General features: G+C 42.4%; 1 protein-coding gene across 3 annotated transcripts in view; it reads right to left on the reverse strand.

The window, feature by feature from the left end:
• Positions 1-4562: 4562 nt before the first annotated feature.
• Positions 4563-19711, reverse strand: part of manea (mannosidase, endo-alpha) — a 31981-nt gene continuing 16832 nt past the window's right edge. For 2 of the 3 annotated variants that reach the window (XM_072913624.1, XM_061968147.2), the window contains 2 exons: positions 18649-18725; positions 4563-5382 (listed from right to left, as the gene is read on the reverse strand). In XM_072913624.1, coding sequence (XP_072769725.1) covers positions 4749-5382; positions 18649-18725 — 711 coding nt within the window. In that variant the 3' untranslated portion in view covers positions 4563-4748. The remainder of the gene's footprint in view (positions 5383-18648; positions 18726-19711) is intronic. The other variant, XM_061968146.2, reaches the window with a different exon arrangement.

The raw sequence follows: 19711 nt of genomic DNA on the forward strand, positions 1-19711 counted from the left end.
ATTTTTTTGGTGAGATGACTATCAGAATAATTGTATCTAAGTTATCACAAAACTTTGTGTTACATTGAGTTCAGCTCGCCCGGCAAGAGGTCAAAAGCTGTCTTTGATCCTACCAAGAGAGAAGGCCTGTAAAACTCCACTGTGTAGGATGGGAAACAACATGAAGGTGTTATGTTTCTTTGATGTATTGCAATCCACAGAAAGATTTTGTCTTGACCCGAGATCTACAAAGCGAAGAGGAAGTAAGACCTGACTCCCCTCCAGGCACCTTTTCTTTGAACTGTTTTGTAACCAAAGGCAGTGGCTGTTTATGACCCCCCTCCCTTAGAAACAGCTGTTGCCATGTAATCAGGGAAAGTCCAAATAAAAGAGGAGGCGTACAATCTTTCGTCAGAGCGTGTTGGAGCACTGTACAAGGGTACAGGTGTACGCGCTCTCCTCAATTGAGCCAAATTCAATTCTGTCTCTGTTTAATTCCTTGCTTCTTGTCTTGTTTAATAGATGTCATCAGTGTTTGAACCTGACAATGACATTGAGACAAAGCAGAATTAAATATACTTTATTCATCTGGTGAGGGAAACTAAGGAATGCTGATAACAGCAACACCCAGTGGTAGAATGTGGTTACTGTCCCTCTAATGAACACAATGTAATTAAGGACCGAATTTTGGTGGATTAGCACCAGGCGGCATTATTTCTGTATGTTATTTTTTTGGTGTGATGACATTGAGACAAGGCAGAATTAAATATGCTTTATTCATCTGGTGAGGGAAACTAAGGAATGCTGATAACAGCGACACCCAGTGGTAGAATGTGGTTACTGTCCCTCTAATGAACACAATGTAATTAAGGACCGAATTTTTGTGGATTAGTACTTGGCGGCATTATTTCTGCATGTTATTTTTTTGGTGAGATGACATTGAGACAAGGCAGAATTAAATATGCTTTATTCATCTGGTGAGGGAAACTAAGGAATGCTGATAAGAAGTGTATATTTCATTCTAAATGTGTTAGTTTTTTACTGCTAAAAAGAACCAAGCAGAATGTAAGGAACGTAGCTAGAGATGTCCGATAGTATCGGCCGATAAATGCTTTAAAATGTAATCCGTATCGGTTTCAAGAAGTAAAATTAATGGCTTTTTAAATTGCCGCTGTACGGAGCGGTACATATCCGGTAAAACACGGACCCTGGACTGAAGCTGTGTGCCTTCATTGTTTTTGTAGCTGTTGTTTTGAGGCATGTTTAAAAAAAAAAAAAGCACTTTGTGAAAGTCAAAGTATAGTATTTCCCATAGTTGTAGTGGGTATCAGGATTATCTCAGGGTGAGCATGTCCCAAATTCCAAGCTGCTGTTTTGAGGCATGTTAAAAAAAAATAATGCACTTTGTGACTTCAATAATAAATATGGCAGTGCCATGTTGGCACTTTTTTTTTTACATAACTGGAGTTGAAGTTGTTCTCTTATTTTGGAAAACCTTGTTTTTGATTGATTGATTGAAGCTTGTTGTGGAGAGGCGGGGCCGGCAGTCTGACAGCGAGGCAGGTCTCAAAGATGGCGAAGGGGAGGCGTTGAGGCGGGGCACGCTGGGTTCGACGCAGCAAACAAGATCAGGTGCGTGGATCGCGCACCTGGGCACAATTGAGTAATCCCCCCTCAGTGTGTAAAAGGGCGGCAGCCGAGAACGACGGGGCAGAAGGAGTTGGAGAGCGAACAGCAACACATGCAGCGCGGAAGAGAGCGAGGGGCAGACGCAGACGACGCGGAGGGCTGAAAAGCGAACCGAGGAGCGAGCAGTGAAAGCGGCAGAGCTGAAAGGCAACCCGCAAGAGACTTTTTCTTATGGAAAAATAAAGAAGTCTACACCTGCTCGCAGAATGTCTGTGCTTGGTGGTCCTTGGAACCCACACGACGGCTTGAGACCGTCACACTTGTATTAGTAGATTGCACAGTACAGTACATATTCCGTACAATTGACCACTAAATGGTAACACCCGAATACGTTTTTCAACTTGTTTAAGTCGGGGTCCACGTTAATCAATTTATGGTAAAGTTACATTGTTTAATGCAGGGGTCCCCAAACTTTTTGACTCCGGGGCGGCATTGGGGTAAAACAATTTGGCTGGGGGCTGCGCTATAGATATATATACATATATGTATACATATACATATACATATATATATGTATACATATACATATATATATGTATACATATACATATATATATATACATATATATACATATATATATATATATATATATATATATATATACATATACATATACATATATATATATATATATATATATATATATATATATATATATATATATATATACATATATATATATATATATATATATACACATACATACATACATATATATATATATATATATATATATATATATATATATATATATGTATATATACATACATATATATATATATATATATATATATATGTATATATATATATATATATATATATATATATTATATGTAAATGTGTGTGTGTATATATGTATATGTAAATGTGTATATATGTGTGTGTATATATGTATATGTCCATGTATATATATATGTATATATAGAAATATATATATATATATTTAAGTCAATTAGTGCGCGAGGAATATATATATATATATATATATATATATATATATATATATATATATATATATATATATATATATATATATATATATATTCCTCGCGCACTAATTGACTTAAAGAGCGCACTTGCTGCACGTCACGTTATCGATGGTAAAATGCATTTTTAGACAATATGGCTAGGAGACGGTAGAAAATGGACTAGTAAAGACAAATGTAAAAAAAAATAATAATAAAAAATAAATTAAAAAAATAAATAAATTTTTTTTTAAAAACTTGGGACTTCCCGCGGGCCGCATTTTGGACGCTGGGGGGCCGTATCCGGCCTGCGGGCCCTAGTTTGGGGACCCCTGGTTTAATGCATCCAGCGGGGCATCACAACAAAATTAGGCATAATAATGTGTTAATTCCACGACTGTATATACAGTGGGGCAAAAAAGTATTTAGTCAGCCACCAATTGTGCATGTTCTCCCACTTAAAATTATGACAGAGGTCTGTAATGTTCATCATAGGTACACTTCAACTGTGAGAGACAGAATGTGAAAAAAAATCCAGGAATTCACATTGTAGGATTTTTAAAGAATTTATTTGTAAATTATGGTGGAAAATAAGTATTTGGTCAATAACAAAAATTCAACTCAATACTTTGTAATATAACCTTTGTTGGCAATAACAGAGGTCAAACGATTACTACAGGTCTTTACTAGGTTTGCACACACAGTAGCTGGTATTTTGGCCCATTCCTCCATGCAGATCTTCTCGAGAGCAGTGATGTTTTGGGGCTGTCGCCGAGCAACACGGACTTTCAACTCCGTCCACAGATTTTCTATGGGGTTGAGGTCTGGAGACTGGCTAGGCCACTCCAGGACTTTCAAATGCTTCTTACGGAGCCACTCCTTTGTTGCCCGGGCGTTGTGTTTGGGATCATTGTCATGCTGGAAGACCCAGCCACGTTTCATCTTCAAAGCTCTCACTGATGGAAGAAGGTTTTGGCTCAAAATCTCACGATACATGGCCCCATTCATTCTTTCCCTAACACGGATCAGTCGGCCTGTCCCCTTAGCAGAAAAACAGCCGCAAAGCATGATGTTTCCACCCCCATGCTTCACAGTAGGTATGGTGTTCTTGGGATGCAACTCAGTATTCTTCTTCCTCCAAACACGACGAGTTGAGTTTATACCAAAAAGTTATATTTTGGTGTCATCTGACCACATGACATCCTCTGCTGTATCATCCATGTGCTCTCTAACAAACTTCAGACGGGCCTGGACATGCACTGGCTTAAGCAGGGGGACACGTCTGGCACTGCAGGATTTGATTCCTTGTCGGCGTAGTGTGTTACTGATGGTAACCTTTGTTACTTTGGTCCCAGCTCTCTGCAGGTCATTCACCAGGTCCCCCCGTGTGGTTCTGGGATTTTTGCTCACCGTTCTCATGATCATTTTGACCCCACGGGATGAGATCTTGCGTGGAGCCCCAGATCGAGGGAGATTATCAGTGGTCTTGTATGTCTTCCATTTTCTGATAATTGCTCCCACAGTTGATTTTTTCACACCAAGCTGCTTGCCTATTGTAGATTCACTCTTCACAGTCTGGTGCAGGTCTACAATTCTTTTCCTAGTGTCCTTCGACAGCTCTTTGGTCTTGGCCATAGTGGAGTTTGGAGTCTGACTGTTTGAGGCTGTGGACAGGTGTCTTTTATACAGATAACCAGTTCAAACAGGTGCCATTAATACAGGTAACAAGTGGAGGACAGAAGAGCTTCTTAGAGAAGAAGTTACAGGTCTGTGAGAGCCAGAGATCTTCCTTGTTTGAAGTGACCAAATACTTATTTTCCACCATAATTTACAAATAAATTCTTTAAAATTCCTACAATGTGAATTCCTGGATTTTTTTTCCACATTCTGTCACTCACAGTTGAAGTGTACCTATGATGAAAATTACAGACCTCTGTTATCATTTTAAGTGGGAGAACATGCACAATTGGTGGCTGACTAAATACTTTTTTGCCCCACTGTATACCAGTTGATATCTGAATCGGTAATTAAGAGTTGGACAATATCGGAATATCGGCAAAAAAGCCATTATCGGACATCTCTAAACGTAGCAGTCATGAAGTTGACAGTTGGGATTATTCCTGCCATCTCCTGCGCTCGCCATTAAACATGGCGGCCCACTTGCGGCTGATTTCCAAGTAGGCGTCGGGCTTGTTGGGCAAATAGTCTTGATAAACGGCCCGGCCCCTTTTGGGGACGGCCATCTCGATCTGAGTGCCCTCGTGCCACTCGTTGAACGACGTCACGGAGATGAAATGGGGTTCTACCTGTAGCGCGGCGCTCATGGACGTCTCGTAGTATTTGCCGTTGACGCGGTTCCTGGTGTTCTGGAAGTTCCACGGCCGCACGCCGGTGTCCACGTAGCCCGGCCCCACGCTGGGGATGAACAGCAGCTCGTTGTCCTCGCAGAAGGCTTTGATGGCGCCCCAGTTGCGCTGGGTGGAGCCGTAGGAGAAGCCGTTGGTGGCGAAGTAGGTGTAGACGCCGTCGAAGCCGGCCGTCGCCACCTCCCGCTTGTGTTTCTCCTCCACCAGCAGGGCGACGAAGATGGCGTCGTAGGGCGTGTCGCGGATGCTGCCGCTCTCGGTGTGCTTGAGCAGCTTGGCCCACTGCTCCGAGTTCATCAGGTACGAGTCGTAGATGTAGAAGAGCGGAAGCAGCTTCCCCGTGTTGGTGCGGTACCTGAAGAAGGCCGGGTGGTCGCCATACCTAAAGGGGGGAGGAGCCACGCACCAGACGGTCAACTTCGTTTTACACTTGAATGACACAAAACATTGCCACTTGTGTCAAAATGTCCCTAAACTTGTCCCAATCATTTGCGCTGCAATTTTTTTTTGGTCTATTATATTTTTTTATGTAATTAACGTTTTATCATTTATAACCAGACTCATAAAACGTTCATTAAAAAAATACTAGTTTTGGAGCACAAACGGTTGGGACAAGTTTGGGGAGATTTTGTTGGGGGCGGATTATAAATATCGTATTTTTCGATAAGTCGCTCCGGAGTATAAGTCGCACCGGCCGAAAATGCATAATAAAGAAGGAAAAAAAACATATATAAATCGCATTTTTGGGGGGAAATTATTTGATAAAACCCAACACCATAAATAGACATTTGAAAGGCAATTTAAAACAACAGGCTGAATAAGTGTACGTTGTATGACGCATAAATACATACTTGCCAACCTTGAGACCTCCGATTTTGGGAGGTGGGGGTGTGGGGCGGGGCGTGGTTGGGGGCGTGGTTAAGAGGGGAGGAGTATATTGACAGCTAGTATTCACCAAGTCAAGTATTTCACACACACACACACACACACACACACACACACACACACACACACACACACACACACACACACACACACACACACACACACACACACACATACAGGTAAAAGCCAGTAAATTAGAATATTTTGAAAAACTTGATTTATTTCAGTAATTGCATTCAAAAGGTGTAACTTGTACATTATATTTATTCATTGCACACAGACTGATGCATTCAAGACTGATGCATTCAAATGTTTATTTCATTTAATTTTGATGATTTGAAGTGGCAACAAATTTTTTGATGATTTGAAGTGGCAACAAATGAAAATCCAAAATTCCGTGTGTCACAAAATTAGAATATTACTTAAGGCTAATACAAAAAAGGGATTTTTAGAAATGTTGGCCAACTGAAAAGTATGAAAATGAAAAATATGAGCATGTACAATACTCAATACTTGGTTGGAGCTCCTTTTGCCTCAATTACTGCGTTAATGCGGCGTGGCATGGAGTCGATGAGTTTCTGGCACTGCTCAGGTGTTATGAGAGCCCAGGTTGCTCTGATAGTGGCCTTCAACTCTTCTGCGTTTTTGGGTCTGGCATTCTGCATCTTCCTTTTCACAATACCCCACAGATTTTCTATGGGGCTAAGGTCAGGGGAGTTGGCGGGCCAATTTAGAACAGAAATACCATGGTCCGTAAACCAGGCACGGGTAGATTTTGCGCTGTGTGCAGGCGCCAAGTCCTGTTGGAACTTGAAATCTCTATCTCCATAGAGCAGGTCAGCATGAAGTGCTCTAAAACTTGCTGGTAGACGGCTGCGTTGACCCTGGATCTCAGGAAACAGAGTGGACCGACACCAGCAGATGACATGGCACCCCAAACCATCACCCAACCATGCAAATGTTGCATTTCCTTTGGAAATCGAGGTCCCAGAGTCTGGAGGAAGACAGGAGAGGCACAGGATCCACGTTGCCTGAAGTCTAGTGTAAAGTTTCCACCATCAGTGATGGTTTGGGGTGCCATGTCATCTGCTGGTGTCGGTCCACTCTGTTTCCTGAGATCCAGGGTCAACGCAGCCGTCTACCAGCAAGTGTTAGAGCACTTCATGCTTCCTGCTGCTGACCTGCTCTATGGAGATGGAGATTTCAAGTTCCAACAGGACTTGGCGCCTGCACACAGCGCAAAATCTACCCGTGCCTGGTTTACGGACCATGGTATTTCTGTTCTAAATTGGCCCGCCAACTCCCCTGACCTTAGCCCCATAGAAAATCTGTGGGGTATTGTGAAAAGGAAGATGCAGAATGCCAGACCCAAAAACGCAGAAGAGTTGAAGGCCACTATCAGAGCAACCTGGGCTCTCATAACACCTGAGCAGTGCCAGAAACTCATCGACTCCATGCCACGCCGCATTAACGCAGTAATTGAGGCAAAAGGAGCTCCAACCAAGTATTGAGTATTGTACATGCTCATATTTTTCATTTTCATACTTTTCAGTTGGCCAACATTTCTAAAAATCCCTTTTTTGTATTAGCCTTAAGTAATATTCTAATTTTGTGACACACGGAATTTTGGATTTTCATTTGTTGCCACTTCAAATCATCAAAATTAAATGAAATAAACATTTGAATGCATCAGTCTGTGTGCAATGAATAAATATAATGTACAAGTTACACCTTTTGAATGCAATTACTGAAATAAATCAAGTTTTTCAAAATATTCTAATTTACTGGCTTTTACCTGTAAATAGACATTTGAAAGGCAATTTAAAATAAAGAATAGTGAACAACAGGCTGAATAAGTGTACGTTATATGACGCATAAATACATACTTACCAACCTTGAGACCTCCGATTTTGGGAGGTGGGGGCGTGGGGCAGGGCGTGGTTGGGGGCGTGGTTAAGAGGGGAGGAGTATATTGACAGCTAGTATTCACCAAGTCAAGTATTTCACACACACACACACACACACACACACACATATATATATATATATATATATATATATATATATATATATATATATATATATATATATATATATATATATATATATATATATATATATATATATATATATATCTCTCTACATCCTGAAAATATGCAAACAAAACTGTGTTTAGATAATTGATACTTCAAACTTGCATAAATAAATCTTAAGGAATATAACAACTTGGCTTCTGAGAGCTTCAAAATGTAATGAATAAAATGCTAAAGTTGTTGATAAACAAGCAATTATTTTAATAATTAAATATGGTCATTTTAAATGAATTATTATGATCATTTCAAATTAATTATTTCAAATATGTTTATTTTAATGTATAATTCTAATGGCTGGATGTAATAAGGAGTCAGAAAAAATACAAATAAAAATGCAATTAATTTTGATGTTTTTAGCAAAATATAGTAAAAATGTATTTAGTTTTTCTTTTTTTTAAATTAATAAATATATTTATTTTTAGGTAAGATAAACATAATACAATTTATCCCTAGTCTGGATGATTTAGTTCTTGTCACCCTGTTGTCCTCCCGTCGTGAAAAAAGGCTGTCCTCACTCAGGTCCGCATGGAGCTGAAAGGGGCGTGGCTTCCAGCTCCGGCTGAAACTCGGGAGATTTTCGGGAGAATATTTGTCCCGGGAGGTTTTCGGGAGAATTTCGGGAGTCTCCCGGAAAATTCGGGAGGGTTGGCAAGTATGCATAAATAACCAACTGAGAAGGTGCCTGGTATGTTAACGTAACATATTATGGTAAGAGTCATTCAAATAACTATAACATATAGAACATGCTATACGTTTACCAAACAATCTGTCACTCCTAATCGCTAAATCCCATGAAATCTTACACGTCTAGTCTCTTACGTGAATGAGCTAAATAATATTATTTGATATTTCACGGTAATGTGTTGATCATTTCACACATTAAGTCGCTCCTGAGCAACGTTCCCTCTAAAGGTGCGCGACTGCGCAATTGCGCACCGCTCACGCGTCCTCTGCGCACAGCAAATTAATGCCGCGCAGGAAATCAAAAATCCCATCTGAACTTTAAACAAAATAAACACATTACAATTTATTCTGTATGATTTTGCAATGCAACTCTATGAGTGACAGGTGACAACAAGAGTGGCCCCAATGAATAAAACAATCTTTGTCAACACAGTTCAATTATCGTCTGTCGAGACACTTTACGGACAGGAATTCCATCAATCACTTTATTGAGCAAAACTGTTTGTAACCACACCAAAAACACGAGTAAAAAAACGTTTATCTATAAAAACTGGCAATTTTCTCCCATACAAACCAGGCTTAAACCAACGTTATCATCCGTCGTTTCAACAGAAGCCGCTCGCTCTCTCACCTGCACCAACACACGCACTCATGGCACTTAGCCAGTGCTGCGTTTATGGCCACACAAAAAGTCGGACAACCCCAACGCCACACAATGTGTAAATGCCAGGTTGTAACACTCGGACTCCTCAATCAGATGTGTGCTTATTTTACTGCCATTTATTAAGAATGCTAATCTAAAGATATTATTCATGAAATATTGTCAATAGATTTCATAAATGCTGATAAAAAAATTTATTTTACAGACAGAAAGTTACAGGAACTAAATTTAATCTCTGAAAGGGGTAACATTTTTTTTTAAAGGGGAACATTATCACCAGACCTATGTAAGCGTCAATATATACCTTGATGTTGCAGAAAAAAGACAATATATTTTTTTAACCAATTTCCGAACTCTAAATGGGTGAATTTTTGGCAAATTAAACGCCTTTCTATTATTCGCTCTCGGAGCGATGACGTCACAATGTGACGTCACATCGGGAAGCAATCCGCCATTTTCTCACTTTCGTCGGTGTGTTGTCGGAGGGTGTAACAACACGAACAGGGACGGCGTGGCGCAGTGGGAGAGTAGCCGTGCGCAACCCGAGGGTCCCTGGTTCAATCCCCACCTAGTACCAACCTCGTCATGTCCGTTGTGTCCTGAGCAAGACACTTCACCCTTGCTCCTGATGGGTGCTGGTTAGCGCCTTGCATGGCAGCTCCCTCCATCAGTGTGTGAATGTGTGTGTGAATGGGTAAATGTGGAAGTAGTGTCAAAGCGCTTTGAGTACCTTGAAGGTAGAAAAGCGCTATACAAGTACAACCCATTTATCATTTATCATTTAACAGGGACGGATTCAAGTTGCACCAGTGGCCCAAAGATGCGAAAGTGGCAAGAAATTGGACGAAATTTGTTCAAAATACGAGGGTGTGGGGAAAGCCGACGAAATGGTCAGTCGTTTGTTCCGCACACTTTACCGACGAAAGCTATGCTACGACAGAGATGGCAAGAATGTGTGGATATCCTGCGACACTCAAAGCAGATGCATTTCCAACGATAAAGTCAAAGAAATCTGCCGCCAGACCCCCATTGAATCTGCCGGAGTGTGTGAGCAATTCAGGGACAAAGGACCTCGGTAGCACGGCAAGAAATGACGGCAGTTTGTTCCCGCAGACGAGCGAGCTAAACCCCCTGGATGTCTTGGCTCACACCGTCCCTTATGCCACCGAAGATGATCAAGAGAAGAATATCGACCCTAGCTTCCCTGGCCTGCTGACATCAACTCCAAAACTGGACAGATCAGCTTTCAGGAAAAGAGAGCGGATGAGGGTATGTCTACAGAATATATTAATTGATGAAAACTTTATTCATTACTCGCGGTTTTACGTAAATTATTATACATAAACTGTGTTTACCAATAATTTAGCTTAAAAACATTTATTTTTTTCAATCATTCGAGTACATTCGGGTAGTCTTGTGTAATGCAGTATTTTGTGTCTATTTAGGTATGGTTAACCTGAGTACTGAAATCGTGGAAAAATATATGTTCTTAGCGCGCCTGAAATGAGCTGTCTGCACTCTCAAAGTGCATGTTGTTGCCAAATGTATTTCATATGCTGTAAACCTAGTTCATAGTTGTTAGTAATTATCTTATCAGACAGTGTTAAGCCGCTGAAATCCAAGTCTGAATCCGAGCTAATGTCGCTATACCTTGCTGTTTGTTTGTATTGGCATCACTGTGTGACGTCACAGGAAAATGGACGGGTGTATATAACGATGGTTAAAATCAGGCACTTTGAAGCTTTTTTTAGGGATATTGCGTGATGGGTAACATTTTGAAAAAAACTTCGAAAAATAAAATAAGCCACTGGGAACGGATTTTTAATGGTTTTAACCCTTCTGAAATTGTGATAATGTTCCCCTTTAAAGGCAGGACCCGCAGCCAGACATACAATACTAGCACATAGGTCATGAAAAACATGTTTTTTTGTTATTGTCATTGTAAGAGGGCAAAATCACTTATATCAGAAAAGTATTTGAATAAAACATTTACATTTTTATGATGTCAGGTTTGGGACAGGTGTGACGCTGGTGTGGCCACAGTGTGCACGTCTGATGTTGCTCACATGTGCTCCACTCAATGCTCAGGGAGTTTGTGCGTTTGCTCACACACATGAAAAATTAGAGGGAACATTGCTCCTGAGTACAAGTCGCACCCCCGGCCAAACTATGAAAAAAACTGCGATTTATAGTCCGAAAAATACGGTATTAGTTTTGGAGCACAAGTTTGGGGACATTTTGTTGGGGGCGGCTTATGAATAATAGCACGTTAGTTACACGTTAACATACAAATTAATAAAAACTAATAGACAAAAACATTTTGCAGCACAAATGATTTGTGGAGAGTTTGACAGTTGGGGGCTGGTCACACCTTCTCATTCAATGCGTTTTCTTTATTTTCATGACTATTTACATTGTAGTATGTCACTGAAGGCATCAAAACTATTATTGAACACATGTGGAGTTATGTACCGTATTTTCCGGACTATAAGGCGCACTTAAAATCATTTTTTCCCCCTCAAAACTCGACAGTGTGCCTTAAAACCCGACGCGCCTAATGTAAGGAATAACTTTGGTTGAGCTCACCCACCTCCAAGCTATTTTATTGGGTACATGGGGAAATGATAAGTGTGGCCAGTAGATGGCAGTCACACATAAGAGATAAGTTTAGTTTAGTTTATTAAGGATCCCCATTAGTCTACAGACTCTACACCACAGTGGAGACTATTCTTCCTGGGGTCCAGGCAAAAAAACATCACACAATCACAAAACAAAAGATTACAATGCAGTACAACATGATCAAACAATAAAATGTTGTAATACAAAAATTGCAACAACAAAGAACCAAAAATAATAATAACTTCGAGTTTACATAATAATGTTCATACCAAAGATAAAAAGAGCAACATAAAAATATATATATATATATTTATTTATTTTTTTGCAAAAATAAAACAAAGAACCAATGGCCTAAAATATACACAGTGTACCAAAGACAAACAATAAGTGACGAAAAAGTACCATCCATCCATTTTCTACTGCTTGTCCCACAATCAATAACATAGTCAATAGTCAATAAAAACAGTCATGACATTAGGTACAATCTAGAATAATCTCTTTCCGCAATACTTCTCTTCTTCGTCTATTCTTAAAACCCACTATGCTGGTGATTGATACCAGATATTGTGGAAGTGGATTCCAGTAAGTGATTGCCCTACACATTACAGTCTTTTTCATAACATCAGTTTTGGGTTTAAGTGTTACGGCTCAGACTCCTGCCAACGCCGTTCATCCATCTGTGCACTCCAGTGAGTGCACCTCGGGACACGCCCACGGCTGCGCTCAGCCAGGGACGCGCCGCGCGCGTCTCCGCCCAGCAGGAGCCGCCAGCTGCAATCATTTGCCGGCAATCGGCACACCTGCCTGTGATGATCAAGCGGTCTTCTTAAGCCTGGACAACCTTCGGTCGCTCGCCGGAGTATAGTCTTCTTACCCTTGTAAGCATCCCGTGTCTGGCTTCCATCCCGCGAACTCGCGCCTCCCCTGTGACTTCCGTGTTTCCGTTGTGTTCTGATGTTCCTGTTGTCTTCCTGCAGCGCTTCCCGTGTTCTTCCGTGATCCCCTGTTGTTTCCCCTACCTCCCGGACTGCCCTTTTGGATTCTCGACCTCCCGCTTGGAAACGGATCTTGCCTCTTCTCTCCTGCCCTGGGTCATCTGCCTGCCCAATGGACTGTCTTCCTGCCTTGTTCCTCCTCTCGCCCAACACAACACTTGGTAACACACACTACAGCTAATCACACACATAGCCACACATCACATACACTTTTGGATCTAGTTCACACTCCATTTTCCTTAGTTTATGTTTGTATTGTTTGATTATTATATATATATATATATATATATATATATATATATATATATGGTTAATATATATAATAAATCATTGTACATACTGCCATCTAGTGTCTGTCGCCGTCACCTCCCCTTAGTCCAACCACTACAGTATACTCCGGCCAATTGATTAGGGACCTGACGGCACAGTTCCTTAGCCCCTCCCCCAGTGACTTCAACCCCGCCCCCAGTAAAAGAAAAGAAAAGAAGAAAAAAAAAGACATTTCTCGTTTTTTGTTTGTTTTTTTTTTTTCCTTTTTGCCCCTCTCAGGATGTCTTTTTCTTTTCAATCCACCCTGGACAATTTTTCTAGCCCACCTCAGCAAAATCTTGGACTGTTTAGCAGTGCTGTAGGGATGGAAGAATTTACCCGCCGCCTGGCCACCCACCTCCCACCCTTTGTGACTGTCCCTCAGTCAGCTGGAAGCGTCTGGCATCCGCGTTCGGAGGGGGGGGATAGTACTAGTCTCTTCCATTTTAGCACTGGTGGCTGTGCTGGTGTGGTGGCGCAGCTGCACCCAGACAGGCTACCCCCTGCCAGACAAATTCCACCTCTCTTCTGTTTTTCCCAGCCGCAGCCACCAGTCCCCCCGGCTAGCCTCCGAGATAGCACCAGTCCCCCGGCTAGCCTCCGAGCTGGCACCAGTCCCCCGGTTAGCCTCCGAGCTAGCACCAGACCCCCGGCTAGCCTCCGAGCTAGCACCAGACTCTCGGCTAGCGTCCGAGCTAGCACCAGTCCCTCGGCTAGCGTCCGAGCTAGCACCAGTCCCTCGGCTAGCGTCCGAGCTAGCACCAGTCCCTCGACTAGCGTCCGAGCTAGCACCAGTCCCTCGGCTAGCGTCCGAGCTAGCACCAGTCCCTCGGCTAGCGTCCGAGCTAGCACCAGTCCCTCGGCTAGCGTCCGAGCTAGCACCAGTCCCTCGGCTAGCGTCCGAGCTAGCACCAGTCCCCAGGCTTGCGTCCGAGCTAGCACCAGAGCTAGCAGAAGTCCCCAGGCTAGCGTCCGAGCTAGCAGAAGTCCCCAGGCTAGCGTCCGAGCTAGCAGAAGTCCCCAGGCTAGCGTCCGAGCTAGCAGAAGTCCCCAGGCTAGCGTCCGAGCTAGCAGAAGTCCCCAGGCTAGCGTCCGAGCTAGCGCCAGCTCCCAGGCTGGCCCCCGCGTCTCCACCAGCTCCCAGGCTGGCCCCGACCTCTGCACCTCGGCCGGCAGCGCCGACCTCTGCACCTCGGCCGGCAGCGCCGGCTTCAGCACCTCGGGCAGCAGCGCCGGCTTCAGCACCTCGGCCAGCTCCTCAGCTGCCCTCCTCGTCTCTGGCTTTGACGTCTGCTGCTTCCACGCCTCCGACGTCATCCTCTTCGCCTCCTACGTCTCCTTCTCATTTCCGGCGAGACGCACCATGGTGCCACTCGCGTCCGCCTTCCCGACGGCCAAGATGGTGGTCATTCCTTGGTCGCCCGTCTCGCCATCTTCAGCGGCATTCTACTCGCCGCCGCCACCAGACTCGTCCCCGGTGGATTCGGGGACACTTGGGCCGGCGACCCACCACCAGTTCGCCCCTCCGCCCTCCCATGATGTTTGTTCCTGTGCTTTTTGTGGTTCGACCTGTAGGACATCTGGGAGCTGTCCATAAGGAGGGGGGTACTGTTACGGCTCAGACTCCTGCCAACGCCGTTCATCCATCTGTGCACTCCAGTGAGTGCACCTCGGGACACGCCCACGGCTGCGCTCAGCCAGGGACGCGCCGCGCGCGTCTCCGCCCAGCAGAAGCCGCCAGCTGCAATCATTTGCCGGCAATCGGCACACCTGCCTGTGATGATCAAGCGGTCTTCTTAAGCCTGGACAACCTTCGGTCGCTCGCCGGAGTATAGTCTTCTTACCCTTGTAAGCATCCCGTGTCTGGCTTCCATCCCGCGAACTCGCGCCTCCCCTGTGACTTCCGTGTTTCCGTTGTGTTCTGATGTTCCTGTTGTCTTCCTGCAGCGCTTCCCGTGTTCTTCCGTGATCCCCTGTTGTTTCCCCTACCTCCCGGACTGCCCTTTTGGATTCTCGACCTCCCGCTTGGAAACGGATCTTGCCTCTTCTCTCCTGCCCTGGATCATCTGCCTGCCCAATGGACTGTCTTCCTGCCTTGTTCCTCCTCTCGCCCAACACAACACTTGGTAACACACACTACAGCTAATCACACACATAGCCACACATCACATACACTTTTGGATCTAGTTCACACTCCATTTTCCTTAGTTTATGTTTGTATTGTTTGATTATTATATATATATATATATATATATATATATATATGGTTAATATATATAATAAATCATTGTACATACTGCCATCTAGTGTCTGTCGCCGTCACCTCCCCTTAGTCCAACCACTACATTAAGACTGGTGAAAGCACCTCTTAGGGCTAGCCTGGTACCATAGTTGTGACTGTCATTAGCGAGCAACAGCTGAGAATACAGATATGAAGGTTTATGGTATCTATAGATTTTTTTTTTTTTTTTTTTTTTTTAAATCTAACTACAAGCAAGTCTTTCACCAACTCTCATCCATGACAATTCAGTATGCATGATCTCAACGCCGGTCCTAAATGGTCAATGGAGAGCTAGTCTGGCAGTACAAATAAGTGTAGCCTGCACTATGATGGGTCTCAAGTAAACAACACCAACATTTTATATGTTCCATTTACATTACACACGGCGCTCAAAAATCTATCAAAATGTTTTAGTACGACTTTGGTAAGCTATGAAGCTGTACCGCTTGATGGATTGTCGGCGCATTAAACATAGGAGTATTATTATGGTGTGTGTATAAGGTAAGACATATTATCTGGCGTTTTTTTAGCAATATTATGCAAAATTAATTTTTCTTACCTTCTGGTACCTGCTGATCTGTATTTTGGATCTGCATATATCCTGAAAAATTTGTGACAATGTCGTAGTTGATAAGCTTCTTCTTTTTCTTTATCTTCTTGTTATGTGACATTCATCCTCCGCTGTTGCCATTTCTAATATAAAGTAGTGTAAAGTTCTTACTTATATCTGTCAGTAAACTCGCCATGAAAGCGCTAAAACATACAGGTGTAGTGAGTTTACATTATTCACCCAAGGAACTTTAGTTATTAGAGTTCCGGTCGGACGGTTTTTCACGGGACACATTTCCGGTGTTGTTGTTTCCGGATGAGGAGATGCTGCTCCGTTATTGATTGAAGTAAAGTCTGAATGTCATTAAAACAGTTAGCGCCATCTTTTGACACTTCTTCCACTCCCGTCCTTGCACGCTACACCGCTACACTAAAGATGACGGGGAGAAGACGCTGCCGAAGGTGAGCCACGTAAATAAGACCGCCCACAAAACGGCGCATCCGGAAGCTTGAGGATGATTTGTAAAACATAATCTATGCAATATTTTGACCAAAGAACCACCATTACATGTTATGTAGACCACAAGGAAGTGTTTTACATTTAGAAAAAAATTATATTATGACTCCTTTAATGCGCTGCGACTAATACATGAAAAACGATAAAAAGTAAACCATTTATCAGCAGTGCGCCTCATAATCCGGTGCGCCCTATGGTCCGGAAAATACGGTACTTTACAAAAAAAAGGTGAAATAACTGAAAACGTGTTTTATATTCTAGTTTCTTCAAAATAGCCACCCTTTGCTCTGATTACTGTTTTGCACACTCTTGGCATTCTTTCGATGAGCTTCGAGACGTAGTCACCTGAAAGGGTTTTCACTTCGCAGGTGTCATTTTTTTGATGCCTTCAGTGACAATCTACAATGTAAATAGTCATGAAAATAACGAAAACGCATTGAATGAGAAGGCGTGTCCAAACTTTTGGCCTGTACTGTATATAGCATGTTAATTACAAGTTAACAACATACAAACTATTAAACGTTAAAGGGGAACATTATCACAATTTCAGAAGGGTTAAAACCATTAAAAATCAGTTCCCAGTGGCTTATTTTATTTTTCGAAGTTTTTTTCAAAATTTTACCCATCACGCAATATCCCTAAAAAAAGCTTCAAAGTGCCCGATTTTAACCATCGTTATATACACCCGTCCATTTTCCTGTGGCGTCACATAGTGATGCCAATACAAACAAACATGGCGGATGGACATCAAGGTAGCGACATTAGCTCGGATTCAGACTCAGATTTCAGCGGCTTAAGCGAAATTGAAGAACAAACTGAAGCTATTGAGCCATATCGGTTTGAACCGTATGCAAGCGAAACCGGCGAAAACGACACAACAGCCAGCGACACGGGGGAAAGCGAGGAATTTGGCGATCGCCTTCTAACCAACGATTGGTATGTGTTTGTTTTTAAGTGTTGTAATGTTTTTAAGCTAAATTATTGGTAAACACAGTTTATGTATAATAATTTACGTAAAACCGCGAGTAATGAATAAAGTTTTCATCAATTAATATATTCTGTAGACATACCTTCATCTGCTCTTTTTTCCATAAAGTCCAGTTTTGGAGTTTATGTCAGCAGGCCAGGGTCGATATTCTTCTCTTGATCATCTTCGGTGGCATAAGGGACGGTGTGAGCCAAGACATCCAGGGGGTTTAGCTCGCTCGTCTGCGGGAATAAACTGCCGCCATTGCTTGCCGTGCTACCGAGGTCCTTTGTCCCTGAATAGCTCACACACTCCGGCAGATTCAATGGGGGTCTGGCGGCAGATTTCTTTGACTTTATTGTTAGAAATGCACTGCTTTGAGTGTCGCAGGATATCCACAGATTCTTGCCATCTCTGTTGTAGCATAGCTTTCGTCGGTAAATGTGCGGAACAAACGACTGACCATTTCGTCAGCTTTCCCCACACCCTCGTATTTTGAACAAATTGCGTCCAATTTCTTGCCACTTTCGCATCTTTGGGCCACTGGTGCAACTTGAATCCGTCCCTGTTCGTGTTGTTACACTCTCCGACAACACACCGACTAGGCACGATGTCTCCAAGGTACGGAAAACAGTCGAAAAAACGGAAAATAACAGGGCTGATTTGACTCGGTGTTTGTAGTGTGTTTGAGAAAATGGCGGATTGCTTCCCGATGTGACGTCACATTGTGACGTCATCGCTCCGAAAGCGAATAATAGAAAGGCGTTTAATTCGCCAAAATTCACCCATTTAGAGTTCGGAAATCGGTTAAAAAAAAATATGGTCTTTTTTCTGCAACATCAAGGTATATATTGACGCTTACATAGGTCTGGTGATAATGTTCCCCTTTAACATAAAACTATAAAAGCTATAGTAGTTTGGTAGCACAAACGACATTGGGGGGCAGGGGCTTGTTATGAATCATAAAATGTTACTAACATAAAACCTATAATAGACAAAAAAATGTTTGCAGCACAGACAATTGGGTCAAGTTTGGGGAGATGTTGGCAAAGTGTTGTGCTGTCACGTCATTTGAGTGAGAATCTTACTTTTCGATGATGTATTTGATGTTTGCGTACATGTTGACTTCATCTCTTCCTTTGTAAGGCTCAATATGAAAGGACACCTGCGGAATAATAAATGACATTTAAAAAAGGTGACATTGGAATTTGTCTACATTTTAAAACAAGAATGAGGTTCAGTAAAGAAAAGTGAAAGAAAACCCAAAGTCAATTTGCTTTTCTGTCCGTGTGGTCCCATGATGTCACTTCCTGCTTGAAGGGATGATGTAGGTCAATGTTTGCGTTTGGACTCAAATGAATTCCTCTGAGAAACAATAGTGAAACCTCGTATTGGCGCTTATTAGTAAGGTAAGCAGGCTAAAAAATATGTCAATGGGTGAAATCTGCACTTTTGGGTGTTATACGAGTTATTACGGTCATCTACGTCACAGCAGCTCAGACGAGGTACAGAGCAGAGTGGGCGGGGTTTGTTTTCAGAGCAGCCAGCCAGAAATGCGGAAGCAGATTTTTACAACAAAGTTCTGCATAAAAATGATACTATATCATATGGTAGGTGTTTATTACACATTGCATTCATATGTTGCTGTTTTTTACATTTTTGTTGTGTTTTGCTTGATTGTAAAAGATACACAACTATCGAAGAGCTGGTCTGAGACGTAAAAGAGGAGCAACGTTCATATGTTGTTAATATTCAGTGTTTTATTGTTCATAGGTAATATTGTAAAACCCACTTTCTTTATTTTCATGTACATTTTGGGTGTCCATTCAGTAAAAAACTGTAAAATTCCATTTTGTCTTTTTGAGGTCTGTCATAACGTTTTTACTAGAGATGTCCGATAATATCGGACTGTCGATATTATCGGCCGATAAATGCTTTAAAATGTAATATCGTAAATTACCAGTATCGGTTTCAAAAAGTAAAATGTATGACTTTTTAAAACGCCGCTGTGTACACGGACGTAGGGAGGGGTACAGAGCAACAATAAACCTTAAAGGCACTGCCTTTGCGTGCCGGCCCAATCACATAATATCTACGGCTTTTCACACACACAAGGTGGTCAACAGCCATACAGGTCACACTTTAACACTG

This window comes from Nerophis lumbriciformis, linkage group LG08 (genome assembly GCF_033978685.3).
Source record: "Nerophis lumbriciformis linkage group LG08, RoL_Nlum_v2.1, whole genome shotgun sequence".
Classification (NCBI taxonomy): Eukaryota; Metazoa; Chordata; class Actinopteri; order Syngnathiformes; family Syngnathidae; genus Nerophis; species Nerophis lumbriciformis.